This window comes from Vipera ursinii, assembly GCF_947247035.1.
Source record: "Vipera ursinii genome assembly, chromosome: 2".
NCBI lineage: Eukaryota > Metazoa > Chordata > Lepidosauria > Squamata > Viperidae > Vipera > Vipera ursinii.
The window spans coordinates 284,117,349-284,140,873 of record NC_139513.1 but is presented as its reverse complement, the minus strand read 5'-3'; the positions used below and the strand labels follow the sequence as shown (position 1 = coordinate 284,140,873).

Sequence of the window (23,525 nt, the reverse complement as noted above, 5' to 3'; positions counted from 1 at the left end):
CCATTTTATGGGAATGATTTCAGAAGGGGTTTGCCCTTGCCTGCTTTCCAGGGCTGAGAGAGAGTGACTGGCCCAAGGTCACCCAGCTGGCTTTGGGCCTCAGGCCGGACAAGAACTCTCCTGGGTTCCTGCCTGGTGAATTCAGCACCACACCACACTGCCTCCCTCAACAACTTCTGTACAACCCTGTCAGTACAACAGAGTTGTCCATTTGGCCCATGGGAATGTTAGGGGAGCGGGATGAAGTTCAAAATGGCGGAAGCTGTGGGGATAGAGCAAGATGGGGGTCTTCTTCCCGGGTCTGGCCTTTGATCTTCACTCCAGCAACCCCTTTCTAACTGGTCTTTTGAGAGGACCACAGATGGAGCAGGTAGAATGCCAAGTGTGCAACCACATCAGATTGCACCCCAATCCCTTCCTTGCTGGGCTATGATTGGGTTGCTGCCTAACCCATGAGAGCATAGACGGACCTGCTGGTCCCGAAGACCCCACCAGATCCTGAGCCAGGTCGTAAACCAGAGTCACCAGAACAGGCTTTGAGACTCCCACCCCCACCCTACCCCTTTATGAAAGGGAGGCACCAGGAAGGCTGGGGAGGTGGGGGGAGCTGCCTATGGTGTTTGGTGAGGCTCCTGTGTGCAAAGACGCACCTGCAGAACAATTGTCCCGTTGCCCCCCTGGTGGGAGACTCCTTTGTAAAGTCCCGGGAAGGGGCTGCTGAGGTGTTCTCTGAGATATGGCTGGGGGTGGGAGAGCTGCTGAAAGCTGACTTTGTCCTCGGTGACTCTGAGTGCCGTTTTTGTCTCTGCCAGGTCTTGGGCTGCCTTGAGGAGTCGTCTTCTGACAGCCTGCTCTTTCCCCCAGGGCCCTTCCATGGGTAGCTTCAATGCCGCAGGTGCCCTGGCGAATGGGACCGAGGATGGATAGCCCCCCCAAACTGACAGGAGAAACGCTGATAGTTCACCATATTCCCCTGGTGCATTGCCAGGTCCCGGACCGGCAGTGCAGCAGCAACAGCCAGCGGACCAATCCTTTCTTTCCTTCTGACTTGGGGTTTGGGGGGACCGGTTCGCTCCCCGAGAGGACTCTCCTGCAGGCGGACACGCTGGTCTACAACAGTCTCCTCAGGGCATCAGACGAGCCTCCAGAAAAGAGGCCAGTGGGTGGGCAGAGCCCCTCCCCAACCCTGGCTGCCCCCGCAGCCCCTCAGAGGCAGAACCCCTTCCTGCTGAGAGATGGCGAGGTCTGGGATCTCTGCGAGGATGACCCAGGGCAGAAGTCCTTCCATCTGCATGTTGCCCAGTCCGCCTTCCGCCTGCATGAGCCGGCACTGCCTCCCTTCCATCTGCATGGCAGTAGCTCCGTGGTGAGGCCCTGGTGTGGCGGCCACCGGGTGGATGTGGTGGAAGGCCACGCTGACCTACCGGCCGATGAGGAGACACAGGACAAGGGCCAGCTGGCAACAGAATGCATGGAGCTGGACGAGTACAGCTGCCACCGTGGGGACCCCTCCAGCCTCTCCCTGGAGCAGGAGTGGGCTAGCGAGTCAGACGACCTGATGAACAACCCGGAGGCCATCCGCAGCCGGACGTGCAGCTGCTCCAACTCCGAACTGCAGCGCTGCCGGTGCTACAGCCTCTCGAGCCAATCGGAGCCCCTGGACCAACAGATGGGCTACGTCAGCGACTCCTCCTGCAACAGCTCCGATGGTGTCCTGGTCAACTTCAGCACCCTCTACCAGAGGCGGAACGGTCACCCTCACACCAACCTGAACTCGGGTCCCTTGTCCTGTGACTCCTCTTCGGGCAGCCAGTCAGACATGGCCGCCTTTTACCTTGACCTGCACTCCTCATCGCAGGAGTCAAAGATGCCTGGAGAGCTGCAGGATCTGGAGGGGCCAGGGAAGGCCTGCGGGTGTCACCATCCCTCTTCTCCGGTCCTGGATGCCAACTGCAACTCCTATCCACCACTCTGCGATCCGTGCCCATCCGATGGCTCTGACCTGACCGCGTGCTTCCAAAGCCAGGCACGGCTTGTGGTGGCCACCCAGAACTACTACAAGCTGGTGACGTGCGACTTGTCCTCCCAGTCTTCCCCCAGCCCTCCTGGCTCCTCCATCACCAGCTGCTCGGAGGAGCAGGCCAGGGGGAGCCCCCTCCAACCCACCGAGTATTACCTCTTCCAGAGACCCGAGGAGAGCGACACGGAGGGGTCCCGGGATGAGTCACAGGAGGAGTCAGAGAAGAACACCATCGAAGGACAGGTCTACATCAATGTCTCCCCACCCAGCCTGGTCGGAGGCAGGCAGCGCTCACGGAGCTATGATCGCCACCTGGACCGCAGCCCCTCCAGCCGTCTGGGCTCCCTGGAGCGCATGCTGAGCTGTCCGGTCAAGCTGAGCGACAGCCCCTCCTTGACTCTCCAGAGCTCCCCTCCCAAGCGCGTCACCTCCTTTGCAGAGCTAGCCAAGGGCCGGAAGAAGAATGGCTCCTCACCACCCATTCGAACCAGCCGCGACTCCTCCCTGGAGTTCTCGCCCATCTCCGAGGGCCAGAGGGACAGCTCCGTCTTTCTAGAGAGTCGGGAGCGGCACAGCCAGAGCCTCCCACCCCTGCCGTTGGCACGCTCTGAAGGCAAAAATGCCAGAAAAGCCCCTGGCTCCAGGGAGATGCCCACCTGTGGGCAGGAGGGGGGCGAACAGCTCTTTTTCTCCGCAGTGTCAGAGACGGGAGCCGTTGGCAGCAGCATTGTTGGCCAGAAGGACATTCGAGCCCGCGCTGATGGTAAGCCCACCCACCCACCCCCCGGTCCCCTCCCCACTGCAGATGAATGCACTGTGGCCTCTTTTTCACAGCTGGTAGAGGGAGAATGAGTGGGGTTTTGGTCAGGAGAAGCCCCTTTCCATTGATAAAGTGCCCCCAACTCCATATTAGGACAGGGCCCAGAGATACCCCCATGTCTATTGGCAGGGAAGAGCATGGGAGTTGCTGCAGGGATTGATGACCAGATGTCCCGGCCAGGGCCCATCCTCAGTCGCCAGGCGTTGCGGCGAGAGCCTCCAAGCTGGGCAGGTTGAGAAGGTTAGATGGATTTTAGATCAATGAAGGTGAACCATTTGGACCCGGAGTGTCCAAAATTGAGAAAATGCCCACCATGACTCTGCTGGCGAGTCGTCCCACCCGCTTTGGACAAAAAGGGCCTCTCCGGATGCTCCTCTCCTTTGGAACTTCTGAAGCCTCCCAAGAGAGCCCCTGTTGCCACGGGGCCTCGGGAAAATCAGAAAGTTGCACCAAAACACTTGCATGATTGTTGGATGCCTCAGGACCTTCTCGTATGACCTCCAGAGGGTCCAGAGGCCGGGCATGTCACCAAAAAGTACCATGGTGTGTCACCTGTGATACACGTACTCTAGGTTCACCATCACTGTTCTAGATTCTGAGGAGGGTGACTCTGCTTCCACAGCACTTTATTGTGGCTGGTTCAGTCGGACAGGAAAACTGCTTTCTACCTGCAATTGAGGGAATTGAGGCTCAATGTCCACCCTCCAGCCACCGTCCCGTCCTGGCTGAGGGCTCCTGAACTGCCCGATGCACTTTCTTGAGACAAGTCTGAAGAAGACAGCCAGCACCCGGTCTCCAAGCCCAGCCCAGGTGCAGCGCTTTTCCAGCGTTTACAATCCAGCTCCTGCTCGGCCTTTATGTCTGCCTAGGACCTATCGGGCAGGATGGGAAGAAGGAAGTGTAGACAGCTGTTGTGAGCTTTGTGAGCAACACAGTGAGTCCATGAAGCCACAGCTATGACCGCTGGTTGTCCCAAGGACTGGCTGGGCAAAGAGGTGCTCTACAGCAGGGCTTTTCAACCTTTTCACCCATTGTACCACTTTTAGGATATGGCAACATCTGTCTACCACCAGTCGCCTAGCAAGGTGTCAAAAACCTGATGACCAAAAAAAAAAAAGTGATGAAGTGCAGGTAGTCCTCAACTTACAACAGTTCGCTTCGTGACTGTTCGAAGTTCCAATTGCACTGAAAAAAGTGCCCCCCAAGCCACAGCCAAGCAAGAGCCTGCCCAGCAGCACTCTTCCTCCTGTCCGAGGTTTTCATTGTGAGCATTTCTGTGTGAGGATTGGCAGCGGGGGTGGGGGTGGGGTGTTTGGTTTTTATCCCCCCCCCTCTGCTGGGTGATTGCAGCTGGTTTTGGGCACTTCACATGACCCTGGGACACTGTGACCGTCATAAATATGAATCAGTTGCCAAGCATCTGAATGTAAATCACAAGACCCTGGAGATGCTGCAACATTCCAGTTGATTGGCGCTCCTTCTGGGCTCAGCAGAAGCGCGAGGATCAGTGCTGCTTTCCAGCTGATTGGTGCTTCTTCAGGGCTCAGCAGAAGCACCAGGATCAGCGCCGAGTTCCAGCTGGAGCCTGGCGCTGATCCTGGCGCTTCCACTGAGCCCCGACAGCCCCAAAGAAGCACCAATCAGCTGGAAAGGGGCACTGATCCTGGCGCTTCCGCTGAGCCCTAACAGCCCTGCAGCTCCAGCCATCTTTCCTCAAGCTTGTGTGGTGCCACCATCGGTTCAGCTCATTCCCCTCCCCCGCTACTTTTCTAGGATGGTCGCGTACCACCTGCCAAGTGCCAGTGTACCACAGGTGGTACTCGTACCACTGGTTGAAAAGCCCTGCTCTACAGCCCTGGGGAGGGACTGAATCATCGTGTGGGCAGGAAGCCTCTGAAGGCTTCTGGTCTGAGAACAGGATCAAAAATTAGAAAGCACAAGTCTAAACTTTGAAAGAGATGATGGGGCAGTTCAGAAAAATTGAATCTGGATGTAAAAACTGACGTCCTGGACTGCAGAATGAAAACTCAAGCCAGTTTCATTGAGTTGGAGAAGTGAACTAAAACGATAAAAGGTAACAGGGCAAATGAAGAGATCTCCAATGAAGAAACGCAACTCTAACACCCAAGCCTAGGCCTGGGAACTAGGAAGAGGTGGGGGAAGGGCAGGAGATGGAAGGGGCTCGGAGACCAAGGCTTCTCTTGACAACCTGCTTGACTTGTGGCAGTGGAAAGCACCTTGGCACCCTGTTTGCTGAGGAGGCCTCCCCACATCCTCCTGACGCAAGGGGGGAGGACAGATGGACAGTGGACAAGCCTCTCTAGGACCAGGGATGGAGGGGATGGCCCTGCTCAGGCTTGAAAAACACCAAAAGGGGACTCGCCGCAAGCCCTGAACTCCTTCAAAATTCAGCAAATGGGCTGGTTTGGGCACATGCTAAGCCAGTCTTAAACCTCTCGCCCTAGCTCCCCCTGGCTTGGACTGCTGGGTAAGGCAGTGGCCAGAGCTTCAGCTGAGCTGGCTAAGTGGGTTGCTCCAAGTTGGCCATGAGGGGAACAATCAGCCAGGGGTCTCCCCACCCAGCAGGGTCTGGGGGAGAGGCCTTAGGGAGTACATAACCTGCTGCTCTGGGGTGTGTGTCAGGGGCTGCCTTTTCTCCTGTGCCACCCCTCCAAGAACATCAGCCCATCCACCAGGCCAAGCAGTGCAGAGCTGGGCAGTGCAGTGCAGGCCAGCTGTGCAACCTCTGCCCTCCTTCCCTTCTGCAGGTGGCGTAGCGGATGGCAAAGTGGTGCGCTACAGCAAGGACCAGCGCCCCACCACGTTGCCCATCCAGCCCTTCATCTTTCAGCACCACTTTCCCAAGACGGCGAAGGGCCGGGCCCTGCACAGCCATTTGGCCTCCAGCCTTTCCCAGCTCTACGGCCTCTCGGCCACCACTGCCACTCGCCCAGCCAGCCGACCCCTCTCCTCTGCTTCCCAGTCCTCCACCTCCACCGAGGGCCCTGTGGGGCAAGGCCAGCGTTCTGCTGACGGGGCGGCTTCTCTGGGCGACGGCCATGCCAAGAGAGGGCCGGGACCGGAGACCACACGCCTTTCTCCGCTGGGCAGCTACTCTCCGGTGCGCAACAACGTGCCTTTCTTCCAAAACGGGGAGTCCTCCTGCTCACCCACCCCAGAGACGCAGCCTCCCCGGAGCAAGTCCTGCCCAGTCTCTGCCAACCTCCTGCCCAGCAACAAAGCTTCCCCAGCTGCTGGCAGCTGTGCCACCCAGAGGGATGCCGGGGCTGGTGTCCTGCACAAGCAGAGTGAGAGCTCCTCACCAGTGGCCAAGAAGGAGGAACCCCCCAGGCCCTCTGCACCACCGGCCAAGGACCGGCTCCCCGGTGGCTCCCTCCTGCCGTTGTTGTCCAGTGGCTGGAGCCTGGCCAGAACGGGGAGCCACAGTGAACCCCACTGGTGCGGTGAGGCGGCCAGCTTCAACTCCTTGGGTGTTGGTGTCCCCCGGCCCCTCAATGGTAGGTGGGCACCACAGGGAATGATTTAACTTTGCATGCCTGGAATGTATGTGTGTCCTATGGGTCAATAGCTTGGGGGTGGGGGGGCATGCAGATGGGCCTGGTTCTGTGTGATGGTCCATTTCTCACCTGAATCGCTCTTTGACCCGAGACAAAGTGGGGGAGGGGGTAAAAGGCCTCTGTTGGGCAGGCAAGCAGTCTGACCTCAGGGCCTCCTCCACACCCTCTTTTGGCCTCTATGATGATGCACTGGTCAAGTTGCTCCCCTGCATGAGGGTGGGGAGGGAGTGTCTCCCGGGCTCTAATGCTGCTTCTGCTGAGTTGCTGCTCAGTCTGCCCCTTTGTCTCTGTCTCCTCCTCTGGTTCGGCTTTCCCTCCCCCGCCCCGACTGGCCTGCTGCGGCCATAGCCAACCACCTCTCTCTGCAAGCCCTGAAGTGGCGGGAGTACCGGCGGAGGAACCCCTTGGGGCTGGACCGCGTTTCGGACCTGGCAGGGCTGACTGGCCACCTGGACTGGAAGCAGCCGGAGAGCAAGCTGCCCTGGAGAAACCCCCTGCTGGAGATGCCGGCTGGCCGCCCTGGACCCAAACTCCACGGTGCGCCTTGGCCAATGCAGGCTCCCCTTCCCGTCTCCCCTTGGCTGCTCGGTTGGTCAGCCCAAGGAAAGGGGGCCACGGGGGCTGTGGACTTGACTTGCGGCTCCCTGGAAGTCTGTGTGTGTGTGGGGGGGCTGCAGTGTCGCCTGCCACCCATTGCTTATTTCCCCTGGCGCGGAGTTTCTGTGGGGGTCAGAGATATCCTGGATGTGATTTATGTTATATATTTGTCCAGGCATCCTTGTTTCTTTCAACTGCCTATTTGTTTCGATGCTCTAAGCCGCCCAGAGACTGTCTGGAGTTGGGCAGCCTCCGAGCCCAATAAAGTAATAGGATGGTCATGACGTACCCGCCCCCACCCCCGGCTGTGTCTTGCAGGGCCAGCAGTGAAACAGCCACAGCACAGCTGCCCCGACTTCTTCCCCGACTATTTCTCCTTGGCTGAAAAACCCCCCGCTGAGTTCTGCCTGTCCCCTGACAGCAACGCCGAGTCTGTCTCCATCGATCTGTTGCAGAAGAAAGGTCAGTCTGGGGTGGGGTGGGGAATGAGAAGGGCAGGGGACCCTGGGCACTTGCACCATTCCAAGGTACCTTCCATATGAGCTAGGGGTGCCATTTCCTGGGGGTGGGAGCCTCCTCAACAGCTGCTGCTTGTTGGAGGTAGAGGATGGAGGGCAGTGAGGAAGGCCCAGCTCCCCTTGCAGTGAATGAGGTTGTGCCCCTGGGCGCTTGCTCAGGGCCAGAGGCTGCATGGGGGCTGCAGTCATTGCCTGGAGCAGAGCTGTTTTTTGAAGGGGTGGGGGGTGGGGAACAGATCCTTTGGGCATGGAAGAAATCCAGTATAGTCAGGAGAGGAGGCTCTGAACGCCCCCATCTGTTTCAACATTTAAACTCCCACAAATACATCCCTAGTTAAAACAGGTGGCTGTTAGGCATGGAGAGCGTGTTGATGTGTGGGGCGGACAAGGAGTGGTTGCAGCCTTTTGCCCTGCATCAAGCAGTAGGTATCTAAGGAGCTCCCTCATCTGCTCTGCTTTCAGCTCCCCCCCCCCTTTATGGCTTGAGAGGTAGATAAAGTAAGGTTCATTTGACACAGAAACCCCCCCCCCACACACACAAATGTCTGTAGCCAGACCAGGCCCTCCAGAGCCCTGGAGAGGAAGGGGGGGCCGAGGGGTCTGTTCGGCTGTTGGGCGAGCTCAGCCTCCTTACTTCTTCTGCCCACCAGGTCTTGTCAAAGCAATCAATGTGTCCGTGGACCTAATTGTGGCCCATTTTGGGACCAGCAGGGATCCTGGAGTGAAGGTGAGCTGGCTTTCTTCTTGGCTTCCTCTCCCTTTAGTGCCTCCATCGTTCCAGCGATAGGCCTTCCCTGACATGTCCCTCATGGGCACTGCCAGTGGTGCCTCTGCCACCTTGGGCAGTTGAAGGAGGCAGGAAGTGGGGTGGCCTTGGAAAAGATGGAAGCATCAGCCCTGGAAAAAAGAGGGGCAGGTGAGGAGGAAACTCAAGTGGGCCCGTCTTGAGTCTCTCGGCTACACGATTCTGTTAGACACAAAAATAGACACACATTGAAATCCACTCTGTTTGAGTTGCAAATAGAAGTTTGCTAGACTTCACAACAAAGTCTAAAGAGTAACGGTCTGCAAAGCGTGGTGGATTCAGGAAGGCAAACAATGCAATGTAGCCAAGCATTGAACCACACCCCAAATTCCAAAATCACATATTATTATACATCCTATCGTGATGCCCCATTCCCTCCCCCATGGCCCCATTGGCTTAGAAGCGCCTAAACAGAATACATTATCTCCACCCCTGTTTGCTTACATTATACTAATAAGATCCCTTTCCTACTGTCCTGTTTACTCAGACCATATATGTACATGCTTATCAATTCTAGAGGAGAGATGTCTCCCATCTTCTACACCTGCCAGGGGTACCAGGCACCAGAAGGTACTTAAAAAACGATTCCTAGATGGTGACTCACACTGGGCCCCATGGTAACTCCTGTCCTCCCCCTCCCTCCACTTGAGGCTTGTATTTTTCCCCCATATACTCAAAGCATCTACTCAGGCAATTGATTATAAAATGATTATTATAAAATATAAAATGCGATTACATGATAATACTAAAAGCATATATATTTTTATTTTTAAACTTCCTCACTACTTCCAGTTCTTTTCCACAATTCTGTGATTATAACCATAAAAAAGCATTGCAGAAATTTATGTGGCCTACCTTAGAGGGCTGGTAGGCATTCAGACCAGAATGTGGGGCCAAGAGCTTGCCCCTCCCCCACCTCCACTCACTCGCCTGGAAAGCTATCTTATCCCTGGTGCCGAGCCCATTGGGTTTTGCCTGGGGGCCAGTCCAGGGAGGGTCCCACGCCCCACTGGACATGCACGCCTTGTGACCGGAGGCAGGTTCTTTGAAGAGCAGCACCCTCCAAGGCCCCAGCTGAGCTGGGCTGCCCCCTCCCCCGCCAAGCAGAGGTGTGGGGAAGGGTGGGGGCTGCTGCTGGGGATCTGGGTGCTTCCTTGTTTCTCCTTTTGAAAGGAAGGGCGCAGCTTTACCTGCCAATCAACTCCCCACCTTCTGTGTTGTTCCTGATGGAGGTCTCTGCAAACCCTGCAGTGGGGGAAGGGGGAGAGGAAAGGCACACTTTTAGGGAGGGGCTGGGAGGGCTGGGGGGGGCGGGTAAGGGCAGGGGTGGCTCCCACCATTTGATCTCTCCTCTCTCCTCCAGGCCAAGCTGGGGAACAGCTCGGTGAGCCCCAACGTGGGGCATCTCGTCTTGAAGTACCTGTGCCCAGCCATCCGGGATGTCCTGAGTGATGGGCTCAAGGCCTACGTGCTGGACGTGATCGTTGGCCAGAGGCGGAACGTCCCCTGGAGCATCGTGGAGGCCTCCACCCAGCTCGGTAGGAAGCTTCCACCCTCCGGGAAGGCTCAACAGGACCCTCAAGGTTGCCATTTGCTAGGAGGCTCAGTCTGGGCCTCCGAGGGTTGCCTGCCCTCCTTCTGCCCTGGGAAAGCCCCGGTCTCCTTTCCCAGCACTGGCCAGCCCTTGCCTGCTTGGCTTGCAGGCCTGACCCAAAGGAAGAAGCTGGCACCCCTCAGCCTGGGACATGGGCGAGGGCTGTCTGTGGCACCTGTGGCATTGCAAAGCAGGTAGGCTTGCCAGAGTGCCAGCAAAGGAAAGCTGATCTATCCCGCCCCTCAGCTGCTTAAAAGAGAATCGGCCGCCAATCAGAGGCAGTGGGGAGCAGCGGGGGGGGGGGAATACTGGCTTGGACGTGCACTCTGGGGCTCCCCTTTTGGACCTGAGGGACTGGGGGCTCCCATAACTGAAGCCATAACTGAAGGGAGCCACAGTGGCCAAGCCCTAGCACCCTGCCTGCTTTTCTGATGCCCCCTCCTCTTTTGCAGGACCCTCGACCAAAATCCTGCACAGCCTCTACAGCCGCGTCAACCAGTACCCGGAGCTCACCAGCCACAGCATGCGCTTCAACGCCTTCATCTTCGGCCTCCTCAAGTAAGCAGGGCTGTTTCCGCCCACCCCATTGCGGCAAGGACAAGGAGGGCAGGGGGTGTGGGGAGCGTTGCTTTGCTTCCGGGAAGGAGGCAGCACGAGGGAGGGGTCCTCCTAGAGCAGTCTTTCTCAAACTCAGCAACTTTTAAGATGGGTGGGCTTCAACTCCCAGAATTCCCAAGCCAGCCATACCTCAACCTCTAACACAGGCATGCTGAATGGGGAATTCTGGGAGCTAAAGTCCACCAGTGAGAGGCCCAGAATGCTGGAAGGGAGAAAAGGCTTACACCAGAAAAGAGGGAGCCTTCGTTAGCCATCAGCCTTCTCCTGAACCTAAAACGGCGAAGTAGGATTTTGTACTAATATGGGGTAGGCAACCTTGGCTCTTTTATGATTCGTGGACTTCAACTCCCAGAATTCCTAAGCCAGCACAGCTGGCTCAGGAATTCTGGGAGTTGAAGTCCATGAGTCATGAAGGGGCCAAAGTTTCCCCCGTGCTGGCTCAGGAATTCTGGGAGTTGAAGTCCACGAGTCATGAAGGGGCCAAAGTTCCCCCCATGCTGGCTCAGGAATTCTGGGAGTTGAAGTCCACGAGTCATGAAGAGGCCAAAGTTCCCCCCGTGGTGGCTCAGGAATTCTGGGAGTTGAAGTCCACGAGTCATGAAGAGGCCAAAGTTTCCCCCAAGTCCACGAGTCATGAAAGGGCCAAAGTTTCCCCCCGTGCTGGCTCAGGAATTCTGGGAGTTGAAGTCCATGAGTCATGAAGGGGCCAGAGTTTCCCCCAAGTCCACGAGTCATGAAGGGGCCAAAGTTCTCCCCGTGCTGGCTCAGGAATTCTGGGAGTTGAAGTCCACGAGTCATGAAGGGGCCAAAGTTTCCCCCAAGTCCACGAGTCAGGAAGGGGCCAAAGTTTCCCCCGTGCTGGCTCAGGAATTCTGGGAGTTGAAGTCCATGAATCATGAAGGGGCCAGAGTTTCCCCCAAGTCCACGAGTCATGAAGGGGCCAAAGTTCTCCCCGTGCTGGCTCAGGAATTCTGGGAGTTGAAGTCCACGAGTCATGAAGGGGCCAAAGTTTCCCCCAAGTCCACGAGTCATGAAGGGGCCAAAGTTTCCCCCGTGCTGGCTCAGGAATTCTGGGAGTTGAAGTCCACGAGTCATGAAGGGGCCAAGGTTTCCCCCAAGTCCACGAGTCACGAAGGGGCCAAAGTTTCCCCCGTGCTGGCTCAGGAATTCTGGGAGTTGAAGTCCACGAGTCATAAAAGAGCCAAGGTTGCCTACCCCTGGGGTAGGCAGTTAAAAGGACCGAATCTGCCCCAACTCCGTATTGCTCCAAGGCAGCTCTGACAGGCAGGGCCGAGAGGCTCCTTGGTGGAAAAGGAAAACTGGCAAGTGGTGTCAGGAGCCCCAGGTGAGGGAGGTCAGCAGTGCATGGACCTCGGTGGAGGCACTGAGGGAGGCGGCGCCACACGAGGTTTCCAGCTTTCCATAATGCAGCGTGAGCAGCCTCTGTCCTTGGGCCAGACTGACTGTCTTTGCAGGTTGCTCTTCCCCAAACGGTGCTTTGCTTAATAAAAGCGCAAGGAGATGTTTGTCTGCAAGCCACGATGCAGAGCTTCATTTGACTCTGTTCTTCAACGTGCCACCATTCTTCTTTATTCTTAAGCAAGCATCCAGTTGCATACATAGCTTACGTACAACTGCGGTGCCAATTACCATTCTGTTCTCGGATTCTCATCCTGCTATCATTTTTCCATATATATTTTTTTTGTCCAAATCAAGGCTGCAAACATACCTAGCAGTCCTGCCACCTGTCTTCCACCCAACTACAGCCCTGTGAAGTGGGTTGGGCTGAGAGAGAGGGGCAGCCCCAAAGTCACCCAGCGGCTTTCCTGCCTAAGGTGAGACTAGAACTCACCATCTCCTGGTTCCTAGGCCAACACCTTCACCACTACACCCAGTGCCTGGCTTGTGTCCCCCAATGGTTCTTCTTGCAACCCAGCCCTGGCCCGGCACTCTTGCCTGTTCTCACCCTCTCTCTCTCTGCTCTCTCCACCGACAGCATCCGGTCCCTGGAGTTCTGGTTCAACCATCTCTACAACCACGAGGGTAGGTCCTTGGCTCCTGACCTGCGTGGGGGAGGGCTGTGTGCTGGGGGAGGCTCAGGGGTGTCGCCCAGGGGGTGGCAGGTGCCCTCAGGAGGCTCATCCACTCTTGACATACAGACCCCTGCCATGCCATGTGACCCTTCCTGGGCTTCTGAAAGAAGGCAGGAACGGGGGGAGGGGGGCGGTGGGGCAGGGGAGGGTCCTGATCTCCTTTGGCTGGCCTGGCTGGGGTTCTGAATGCTCGAGCTGCCGGGGGGCCCTGGTGACGGTGCCCTTCTTCCCCCCCCCCACCCCCAGATGTGCTGCAGGCGCACTACCAGCCGACAGGCTTCCTGCCTCTCGCGCACGGGGCCTGCCAGGGCCTCTTCGAGGAGCTCCTGCTGCTGCTCCAGCCGCTCTCCCTGCTGCCCTTCGGCCTGGACCTGCTCTTCGAGCACCACCTGCTGCAGGTGGGCAGGTGGCAGCAGCAGCAGAAGGAACTCCTGCGAGGCCAGCAGGGCCTGCTGCTCTCCGCGCACTCCACCCTACAGCTCATGCGCACCCAGCGGGCTGGCCAGGGCTCCCGGGGCCCGCCCCCCTCGGAGAGAGCGGTGGAGCCGGCCAAGGGGGCCCCGGAGCTGAAGAAGGACAGGCAGGCCAGCTGGTGGCTGCAGCTCACCCAGAGCTCCCAGGTCTACATCCAGGACTCGGCAGAGGGCGCCCGCCTCGCCCACCACGAGCGCAAGAAGAGGGCGGGGACCAGGCCGGCAGAGGCTGGCAGGGGCCCTCCCCCGAGGGAGGGGGTGGTGGAGGGTGCAGAGGCCTGCCCCCCCACAGAAGCCCCCCCAGTCAGAGAGAGGCTCCCGGCTGAGGAGGCCAAGCCACCCTGCAAGCCAGGCCCTCCGGCCAAGGAGGAAGGCAAGGAGAAGGGCCGGTCCTTCTGGATGGGCAGCCCCCCGGATGCAGTGCTGGCGGAGCTGAAGTGCAGCAGGGAGCAGGACCAGGCAGCTGCCCTGGGGAAGGATCAGCCCGTCGCCCACGTCCCCAGCAGCGGCCAGCCCAAGTGGGCGCACCTCTTTGGTTCGCGCCAGGCACCCAAGGAGCCCAAACAGGCCAACAGGTACTGTCCTTGGCGGTCCGGATCGGGCTCTGCCTTGGAGGCATTGCTTTGGGGGGGGGGGGGACAGCCTGGACCCTCAAGTGGGATGAGCTGAGGATGGCCGACTTCCAGCGTGAGAGCTGCACCCTGGACTCTCTGGCCTGCCCAGTTCTTTCTAACAGTAGGCCCTAGGAGGGAGGGGGCGATAGGAGGGTTGAAGCAGGGAGGGGGGCTGAACTCCCCTTTGTTAAATTGTGACTAGGGCAGGGCAGTGGGGTCCTTGTGGCCCACCCTGAGAGAGAATTCTTACAGGAGACCTCGATAAAGAGACGGTCTGTGTCCTCTCCAGGTTTGCTTTGTGGGCATCAGTGTCCTGTGGCAACATTGCCCAGCTGCTCAGGGCAGAGCCTCTGTGTGTGTGTGTGTGTGTGTGTGTGTGTGTGTGTGTGTGTGTGTGTGTGCAACTGCCATCTCTGCTGGCAGATATGCTGGGGGGACCTCACCTAGAGCCCCCTGCCATTCCCAGGCAAAGCTGCAGTGCCCACTGCCCCCCCAGCCTGACTGCTGCCTTCTCTGCAGGCTGCCCTCCGGCTGGCTGAACTTGGACCGCTCCATCTTCCAGCTGATGGCCCAGACAGTGGGTGCTAGTGTGTGGCGAGAAACCGAGATGGCGCCCAAGCAGCTGCCCACAGCTAAGGGGCAGCCGTCGGACAGGAGGGCCTCCCCTGGTGCCCCATGGTGAGTGCCCTGCGGCTGGGGCTGGTGTGCTGGGATGCCCCAACCTGCCTGGCTCTGCTCTGGGACTGGCAGACCCTGGACGAGGCCCCTACTGCCATAGACCCCATCGCAGGCTGATGCTATGTGGCTGTCCTCGGCTGGCCTCCCAAGCCCTTTGGGCAGCCGATCTGTGGAAGGCAGGGAGGGGGCTGCCGGCCCTTAAGCGCGCTACTGAGTCTGCTGAGCAGCAGGATGGGGGCAGCCAATCTCACTCCAGAGCCTGCTGGCCGGACCTCTTTTGCACTGGCTGTGGCGACTTCTGGCACCATGCCCTCCTGGTTCCCTGACAGAAGAGGGTGGGCACAGCTGGCTGGAAGGCATTTTCAGGAAGGGCTGCCTGAGCATCTGGTCCTTGGAGGGTGAGACCCCCTGCAGGGTGGTGTGATAACCCAAGAACAATGGAGGGAGTGACAAGTGGGGCAAGAACGGGACTGAGTGCTGGATTTTAGCCTGGCAGGGGTGGGGGGACCCAGCTGGTCCCCTGCAGTCAGCAAGACCCTTGATGGTTGGGGGCAGCTGTATCAATGCAGTAAAAGCTTTAGTGGGAAAGCCAAAGCTTACCCCCCCAGGTGGGAAGGAAGCCGGTTCAGACTGCCTGCTGCATCTCCAGGGCTGGGTGGGGAAGCGCCCAGCCCCTTCGGCATGCTCTCTTTCCCCCAGGGCGGTGAAGGCGCTTTGCCACCACATTGCCACCGAGGCCGGGCAGCTGAGCTTCAAGAAGGGAGATGTCCTGCGGGTGCTGGGCAGGGTGGACGCCGACTGGCTCCGCTGCAGCCGCAGGGAAGGAGCTGACAGCGGGCTGGTGCCAATCATGTACGTCACCCACCTGGAGGATGCCGATTATTGATGGGCAGGCGATCCCTGATGATGCCCAGGAGCCAAGCCGGCCAACAGGCCCCTTGCCAAGATTCAGCCAAGGACCCAGCTTCTCTTGCCTGCCCTGGGCGGGGTGGGTGGGTGGGTGTTTCCTCCTCTGCGCGGGGTCTCCTGTGGCCAAACTTTCCCTTGCATGCGCCTCTCCCCTTCCTCTTCTCCACGGCTCCCACGCCTGGTCCAAACAGGAAGGGGGCCCCTGCAGTGGGCCCTCGGAAGGCCTGCTCCAGACTTTGGGGGACTGTGGGCTAACCTGTATTAACGTTGGGCAGGGGGAGGGAGGGCGGGGGAAGCGAGACGCTGATGGGAGCAGCGCGGCCTCTGTGCATGTGTGTGTGTGTGGACAGGGCTGGTCGTAGTCGGTCTCTGCAGGAGCAGCTGACCAGTCAGAGAAAAGCGTGTGAGACCAGCCGGCTTTCCCACCGAGGGTGGAGGCTTTGAAGACAGAAGGGGCGCCCAACGAAATGGCCCTCAGAGCACAGGTCGGGCGGCGTCGGTGGAACCTCTTGACTAGATGGGGAGAGGGTTTTCGTGGGGGAGGGGCTGGAGCGTTTCCTGGGTTGCGTTCTGACCATTGGGGAGGAAGGGGGCTCCCCTCCCCCACAGCCAGCGGGCAGTGCCAGTCAGTATTTGGGGCTGGGCTGGGTGGGGCTTCTGCCTGCCCGCCTCGTCCCCTCAGAGGACCCGGAGGAGAATTCAGGAGTCAGTCCTGCCGGCGTTGTGAGGGTGGCGCCATATTTAATTTATACTTCCGGCGTTAGAACAGGGTGTCTCGCCTTTATTTATTTCTTTATTTATGACACGTATTAATAAAAAAGGTGCTGATTACGAGGTCCCTTGACAGCTGTGCCTCATGATTCTCCCCCCCCCCCCAATTCCCGGCTTCTACGCAGGGCCAAGTCATTGGTTCTCTCCCCCCTAAAAAAACTCTAACCCCCAAAACTCCCTCCCATTTACACAATTGAGCTCTTTTGATGCTTCATTCAGAAGGAATTAGCTGGGCTGGTGTCCCTTTTGAGGGGTCACTCAAGGAACCCCAAGGAAGGCAGGTCAGCCTTTACGTGCCCCGAATGTGCTGTAGCAGTTGGACAAAGGGGGAGGACAGGACAGGAGCAGGGGAGGGAGGGGGCCTTCACGCTGCTGCAAGCAGGACAGAATCTCTGCCCAATGAGTGTGCCAATGGGTCCACCTTGGCATCTGAACTCCTTTTTCAAGCCCTTGGAATCAAATGTTTCTAACCCAGCAGGCTGCTTGGGCATTAAACCCACTAGGGTTGGCAGGCCTGGTGTTTTAACTGACCAGGTTAGGCTTGTGTGAACCTGCCAACTGGATGTCGCTTATTTTCAAGAAAAATGGCCTTATTTATACCCTTCACCCAAGTCCAGATAAAGAGCAGCCCCCCGCTTTTTTCCCCTTGGTGCCCACCACCCTGGCTGGCTGAGGAATTCTGGGAGTTGAAGTCCACAAGTCGTAAAGCTGCCACTGTTGGAGAGCCCTGCTGTAAAGGGTTCCTTTTCCATGGGCAGAGCTGCAGGTATGGCAAAGGTGCCAGGGATCAGCTGGCAGAGAACTGGCTGGGGGCCTGGAGGGAGGGGCCTCTGATCCTGGGCACTCAGATGGTGTGCTCTCAGCTGCCACCAAAAATGTCTGAGTGAACCCCACAGGTTGCGATGATGGAGTTTGCCGTGGAGTTGGCTTGTTCCTTGTGCCACCATTCTGGCTTAAGCGTCTGGGAAGCCATGGTTTGAATTGCCGTTGAATCGTGTCCTCCCAACAAGCGCTCTGTGCTCCATGGCTGTCCCCAGGAGGTTACAAGGAGGGAGGGCCATGCTGCCAGGGTAGACCCATGGCCTTGGATACATCCCCTCCCACAGCACCCCAATGCAGCAACCACAATGGGGTCAAGTTAGCATCAAGGACAGCCCCGCCTACAATGGATTGCGATCACCAAAGTGTGGGTTAACATTGTGAGGAGGGTTTTTGCCAGGGCCCGTATCAGGCTGGCAAAAGGCCCTTTGTGCCACAGAAGGTCAGAGGGGGATCCAGATGCCACCCGAAGGGAGAAGGCCGTTGCAGCCCATGTGGTGAGAGGGTACGGCTGGCCTCCACTGAAGTAGAACAGGCTCCCACCACCACCGCACCCGCCAGCTGCCTGGTCTGTCTGGAGAGCCTCTGGCAGCGGCACCCCAGGGCCTGCCTTACGTGGACACGGCCCACCCAGGAGGGTGAGGTGGGCCTTGGAGGGGTGCTGGGGAGGGAGCCACGGATTCCCCTACTGCGTGACATCCAGCACCTGCTTCTCAAGGGTGGTTTGGCCTAGGGCGTCATGGGTGAGATGGCCGTAGGTGTGGCCAAACTGGAACTTGTAACCTGAGAGAGAGAGAAAGGAGGGAAGAAGTGACCATTGTCGGCAAATCCGCAGCCACAGCTAATGCCATCAATGCCTGGGGGTCTGCAAAGGAAGCTCTGAAAGAGGCACGGGACTTCTGAAGGGGAAGCCGAAGGAGGCTGGCAGATAGACATAATTGTGGGAATGTGATTGACAGCACACTGAGGTGGACTTCCCTGGTCTGAGCTGCAAGTGGTCACAAACGTGGCTTCTGCCTTGGGAACAGGGTGGGGAGGAGGCACTGACTGCATATGGGACTGGGGATTTCCCCCTCTGTGTCTCCTCCCTCAGCAATACCTGTTGGGGAAAGCCCCCTTCCCCCTGGAGGAGTGTACAGCATATCCAGAAGACCCTGCTTGGACAGCCGCCTGAGCAAGAGGGGGCAGCGTGAGGGGCTCTATAACTGCTGGGTCCGTTGGGGTTCCTGAAAGAGCCCCAACCTCTTGTCTAAGATCTGACCAGCTGAGGGGTTGCAGACCCTGTGTGTGTGTGGGGGGGGATGGCGCAGGAAGGAGGGGCCCATGAGGAGCAAATCAGCTGCAAGGCTGCCAGGGACAGTCCTGCTGGTCACGTGCCCAGAAGTAGCCGTGCAGAAGGCAGAATGAGGTCCTCACGCCCACCAACCCAGCTGCACAAAGCCCTTGTTTGCAGATGCCATGGAAAATGCCAGGGGGCCAGACTCCAGCCATGTGTTGCTGGCAGAACGCAGCTTCCTCTCCTGCCCAAAATGGGGCACTGAGGCTTTTCTAAGGGCCTGCTGCCCACAACGCTCTCCTCTGTATGCCTGCAGCCCACCGGAAGGGGCCCCTTCTGCTGAACAACCAGGATAATGGTCTGCGTGCATAAGCAGAGCTCTGGCCTTGTGTGTGCATTTTGTTTCACTGCTGCCAGGTGCCTACCAAGGGGAAGAAAACAACAAAGTCTGCTTCCCTGGCACAGGCGGAAGGGGCATGGACACCCCTCCCCCAGGACAGAATTCATGGCCTCCAATGTGGGGTTGCATTCTAGAAAGAATTAGGCACAGGAGACAAGCCCTCGTTTTCTATGGGGCGTCCACACAAGACGGGTTTTCTAGGGAAGCCACAATGATCAGTCACACATGAGGCTTATCTAGTTACTATATCAGAGTGCCGAAGTTCAGTTTGTTTCATTGGGTCAAAAGTGTTGTGAGCTGCAGCTGTGTCCTTCTGAATCCAGTTAGTCTGGGGCAGGAGTGTCCAATCTTGGCCACTTTAAGACCTGCGGACTTCAACTCCCAGAATTCTCCAGACAACATGGAGACCACAAGTCTTAAAGCTGCCAAAGTTGGACACCCCCAGTCTAGGAGCTCTGGGTTAAATGACCCCTATCCCCTTGGCAGCATTTTGTGAACAGTCAATCAAAATTGGACAGTCCGAAGGCCTCTGAGACAAAGAACTGGGGGGAGGGGCTGAAAAACAGGGCTCTCCTTGCCCTCCAGAGAATGCTGTTTTGCTGGTCAGCCTCATTGGGCCTGCAGGGGCTTGTGGACCCTGGCACCTTCTGGAGGCCCAGGGTGAAGACCCTGCATCCTCCCGAGTGGGCAACTTCTGGCTGCTGTGGCACTGGGCTGTCTAGCCCATTGGTGAGGGGGTTTAACTGGATTAGTGGCTGTTGTCCCAACTGAGTGTATCAACTGTGTGTTCTCAGGGCCCCCAACCCATAGCTGGACTGCCTGCAGTTCAAGGGATCCTCCCAGAGAAGCCCTGGCACCCTTTGCAGCTGGGCTGGTGGGAATCTGTGCAAAAGTGGATTTGGATCCTTTTTTTCCAGGAATCTTCTTTATGGGCCTCTCAAGGGGGCTGTGGAAGAGACCGCTCAGAAGGGGGCCCGGAGGGTGGGAGCAAGCCAGCCAAGCCCTGGAGTTTCTGCCTGGCCAGTTGTGGCACAGCAGCAGCGCTTCATTCCACTGTGAATGCTTGCCACCCCTGCCAGTTCCCATCTCTGGCATCAGAGGTGCAGCAGACCAAAATCCCACCTCCGGTGCTGGGGTTGCTTCTTTGGCAGGAGGTCAACTTCCCCAGAGCCGGTTGAAAGATGCTGGGGCCGTGCAGGGTGTGGTGGGGAGGTGCAATCCAAAGGATGGGGGGGGCAAGTGGGAGGGATAGGAACTCACCTGGCACGTAGCCTCTGTAGTGGGGCAGGAGGCCCCTGTCTGTGGGGTACGTCTTGGCCAGGGGCGGGAGGGGATCCCCCCTCTGCGAAGAGCCTTGCCCCGTTTTGTGCAGCATCTCATCAAACTCCATCATTGCCCGGTGGGCAAGAATGGGGTAGCTTGCTCCAATCAGGAACTGGAGGCGAGGCACGAAACCGGTGAAGCCTGCATGACAAAGTTGAGCTTAAACCTGCAGCCCCCACCCCACTGCGAGGGAGCCCAGCCCTGGCCCTCCCGCAGGCGGGCAACCTGGCCTCAGCAGCAGCTTGGGCTGGTTCCCGCCAGCCAGGCGTTTCTGAACCTGTCGGCATCGAGTGTCAGTTCCGCTAGGCAGAAGACTCCCTCTCGCTTTTGAACCCCCAAATGCATACCGCCGGACCCACACTTGTTCCCGGTAATTGCCTCTTTCTCAGAAGGCAAGCTGGCACATTTCCACAAATGTGCCTCTAAGTAAATACCCTTAACTGGCGCCTCTGGATTCACTCTCCCTCCACTCGGTCTTCTGTGCCAGCCCCTTGGCTCCCAGGCTGCCTTGGAGCGCTCTGCCTGCAGAGCCACACACCCTGGCACCCCGTGCCCCTGGCCCTAACAAACAAGGCCCTGAAACCCGCCCCCCCCCAAGACACTCGCAGGCCCTGGCTCTCAGTAGGCTGTGGCAGCAAGGAAGGGGGGCAGGGAGGAAGAGGCTGGGGAGCCTAAGGGCCAGTGCTTTTTTTGTAAAAGAAAAAGGTGCCGGAACTCACACACGTCATACAACCCGCCTTGCCTACCCTACAAGGTTCCATCCAAAAAAAGGTGCCGGAACTCCGTTCTGAGCGTTCTATGAGAAAAAAAGCCCTGCTAAGGGCACAGATGTTGGCCTCTTCTGGGCTGGTGGGAAGGGCCCTTTCAGCCTCTCCTCCTGCGAGACTGAAGGAAACCCCCCTTGCTCTCTGGGTCGCGCTTGCTCCCTCCTCCCCTTGGGGCTCCTGAGTCCTCTGCAGTCTGACCTGAAACAAAGCTTCTCTCCAGCGCAAGGGGCGTTCCTGGGGACCGGAAAGCCGGGGTGGCAGCAGCGGCGGCGGCAGCAGCAGTAGTCCCAGCTTTGGGCAGGGCAGGGAGAGGCTAGGAGCAGAGCAGAGCCAGCCGTGAGTCCCTGGAGGCCTCTGGACACCTGCCAGCTCCTCCCAGTGAAGCAGCATCTGGCAGAGGAGGCAGAGGGCCCCAGGAAGGGCCCCCAGAAGAGCAGTGGCCCCACGCACTGCCTGCCTGCAAGACTGGAGGCGGCTCCTAGCATAGGTCCTTTGAAGGGTTCAAGTGCTCTTTTAGTCTTGTTTTTCATCGTTGTTCTGGGGGACACCGATGCAGAGAGACACAAAGGCATCAGGGAGGGAGGGAGGGAGGAAGGAAGGAGAGGGAGGGAGGGAGCGAGGGAGGGAGAGGGTTGACCCATAGTGGGAGACTAAAGCACCCCCCCCTCATGTCCCCCTACTCAAGCCATGACCCAGTTGGGGACCCTCTGCTGGGGTGTGAAGGACAGAGGAAGCCTTCATTTGCACAAGCCTTGGGAGGAGAGCTCAGGCTGTGCCCCTTTTTTGTCTCTCTACCCCAAGCCCCCTCTGGAACGGGCAGGCATGCCACGGACCTCTCCCCCTGCGGCTGGAGGAGAGCCCCTCAGTGAGGGGAGTCAGTCCTTCTCCAGGAGATGCTCTGGAACCCCCCACCCCCACCCCTTGGCTGGCACCTGCCCTGCCTGCCACTTACTCTGCTTTCCAGCTGGGGGGCTTCAGTCGCCTTCCTGGCTTGGCCTCGGCCATGGGCTCCCTGCTCCTGCTGGGGCATAAACTCCAGCCAAGCCTGCCTGCAGATTTCTCCGTAGGTCTTGGCAAAGTGGTGCTGGGCCCTGGGGATGAATCCTGCCAGGAGACACAGGAGAGCCGCTAGGATGCAAAGTGGGGCCAAGGGAAGGCACTGCGCTCAGCTAGGAATTGGTTAACTGGCTTCTCTGCTCTGGGCAGTGCCATCACCATGGGGCACAGCTGGTGGGCTGGTGCCCTTTTCCCACCCTCTGAGATAGAGGGAAGACTGGCTTGCTGGCACTGGCTGCTCTGGCCCCGTCTGAGGTGCTCAACATTGATGGGGAGGCTGTGTCTAAGCTACCCCCCCCACTAGGACTCCCAGTCCAGCCTTTCCCTCCCCCCCCCTTTGCTTTGCTGAGTCTCGATCATCCCCAACTGCAAGGGACCCAGAAATGTCTTGTCAGCCCCCCCCCCAATTCTTCAGCTGACCTTCCTGACCCTCTCAGCTGGGGGAGACCCGACCTCCCAGCGCCACTTACCCGTATAGCCGGGGATCGCGCTGCAGCCTTTGCCCCGGGACCCCCGGCCTTGCCCCGGTCTCTCTTTTGGGGCGCAGAGGGAGCAGTTGGGCAGCAAGAGCAGCCGGCCAGAGCGGGCGGGGGCGGCCAGCAGCTGCGACGTGAGCTTCCCGTAAGTCTTCCCCAGGGTGAATTTGTAGCGGGGACAGTAGCCGCCGTAGCTGCAAGGACAGGAGCGGAAGAGGAGACCCCCCCCCCCGCCCAAAGCCGCCGTCAACTTTCCTGCCCGTCAGCGCTCCCGGGCTCTGCGCCCCCCCCTCCCCTCCTCATCCATCCTCGCTAAGTTCAGCGGCCGGCCTCACACTGGCCCCGTTGAACTTGCCCGAAAGCCAGCCGAGAGCCGGAGGGCAGAGCCCCCCCGCCGCCGCCACTGCCCCGCTGAAAGGCTCTAGGCTCCGGCCGGAAGGTGTTGGGGGGGGGTCCCCGCCGCCTTCCAGCGCCTTCGCGGCGGATTCCACGGACTGAAGGAAAGAGGCGCCCTTCTTCCTCGCCGCTTTCGCGCCCCCCTCCTCCTCCTCCTCCTCCTCCTCCTCCTCCTCCTCCTCCTCCTCCTCCGCCACTCGTGCACCCGCGAGTTAAATTTGCACGCTGAGCTTCGCCCTCGGGTTGCTATGGAGGGTCTGCGCCCAGAGAACTGGCGGAGGGGTGGGGTGGGGTGGGGTGGGGGACTAGTTTGCGTGGCCTGGAAGAGATGCCCTCCAACGCCCTGGCGGGACATTTCCGACCGGCTTCCCCATTGCGGGAGCCCCAGCCAGGCTCTTTCCCCTTGACCCCACTGCCGTGGAGACGCCAAAGCCAGACCCGCAGAAGGGCCAGGGGAGCCGGGGACTCGGGAAGACTCTTACCCAGGGAGGTAGTGGGGCTCTGGGGTCATCAGGACCTGGCTGAGTTTGGGGGCGAACGCCGTCGGGACCATGATCGGCGGAGCGGCTGCCGTGAGCCCTGGCTGGGAAGGGCTTTGTATGTGTGGGGCGGGAGGAGCGGAACGGGAGCTGCTGCCCATGGAAACCGTCGCCAGGCAGAAACTCGCCAGCCTTGCCAGGCCGGGGTGGGTGGGTGGGATAAAGGCAGGCCACACAGGTGCAGGGAGTAAGCGCAGACCAGCCGCCTGATGCATGTGTGTGTGTGTGTGTGTGTGGGGAGCGATCTTGGCCGTCTTCAATGCTGGGGGAGGGGAAAGAGACCCCTTTCTCCCCACAGCAGCCTTTCGTTAGAAGTGCCCTCAGAACATCCCCCTTCTTCTCAGGAAGGGCCAGGCTGGCAAGGTGCCCTTGGCCAAGGTAGCTG

The 23,525-nt window shown here is 58.9% G+C and overlaps 2 protein-coding genes across 4 annotated transcripts in view; one reads left to right on the top strand and one right to left on the bottom strand.

The window, feature by feature from the left end:
* Positions 1-23,525, top strand: part of RUSC2 (RUN and SH3 domain containing 2) — a 48,053-nt gene that overhangs the window by 19,590 nt on the left and 4,938 nt on the right. For 2 of the 3 annotated variants that reach the window (XM_083355100.1, XM_083355101.1), the window contains exons 2-12: positions 813-2,783; positions 5,609-6,358; positions 6,767-6,955; positions 7,334-7,477; positions 8,184-8,260; positions 9,702-9,876; positions 10,385-10,490; positions 12,547-12,593; positions 12,890-13,691; positions 14,250-14,408; positions 15,108-15,260. In XM_083355100.1, coding sequence (XP_083211226.1) covers positions 887-2,783; positions 5,609-6,358; positions 6,767-6,955; positions 7,334-7,477; positions 8,184-8,260; positions 9,702-9,876; positions 10,385-10,490; positions 12,547-12,593; positions 12,890-13,691; positions 14,250-14,408; positions 15,108-15,260 — 4,499 coding nt within the window. In that variant the 5' untranslated portion in view covers positions 813-886. Of the gene's footprint in view, positions 1-812; positions 2,784-5,608; positions 6,359-6,766; positions 6,956-7,333; positions 7,478-8,183; positions 8,261-9,701; positions 9,877-10,384; positions 10,491-12,546; positions 12,594-12,889; positions 13,692-14,249; positions 14,409-15,107; positions 15,388-23,525 lie in introns of those variants that run through there. The other variant, XM_083355102.1, reaches the window with a different exon arrangement.
* On the bottom strand, positions 16,271-23,156 carry CIMIP2B (ciliary microtubule inner protein 2B). Its single transcript, XM_083352649.1, has 6 exons — positions 23,084-23,156; positions 22,200-22,399; positions 21,626-21,777; positions 20,872-20,986; positions 19,844-20,047; positions 16,271-17,690 (listed from the first exon to the last, which is right to left on the bottom strand). The coding sequence occupies exons 1-6, from the start codon at positions 23,152-23,154 to the stop codon at positions 17,593-17,595; spliced, it is 840 nt and encodes a 279-aa protein (XP_083208775.1). The 5' UTR covers positions 23,155-23,156; the 3' UTR covers positions 16,271-17,592.

Excerpts from the sequence above, each read along its gene's own strand:
- CIMIP2B (XM_083352649.1), bottom strand. The coding sequence starts at position 23,154 with ATGGTCCCGACGGCGTTCGCCCCCAAACTCAGCCAGGTCCTGATGACC. Across the intron at positions 22,400-23,083 it reads GAGCCCCACTACCTCCCTGG|CTACGGCGGCTACTGTCCCC; the intron begins GTAAGAGTCTTC and ends CTGTCCTTGCAG. Across the intron at positions 20,987-21,625 it reads CCCCCCAGCTGGAAAGCAGA|CCTCTCCCTGCCCTGCCCAA; the intron begins GTAAGTGGCAGG and ends CTCTGCTCCTAG.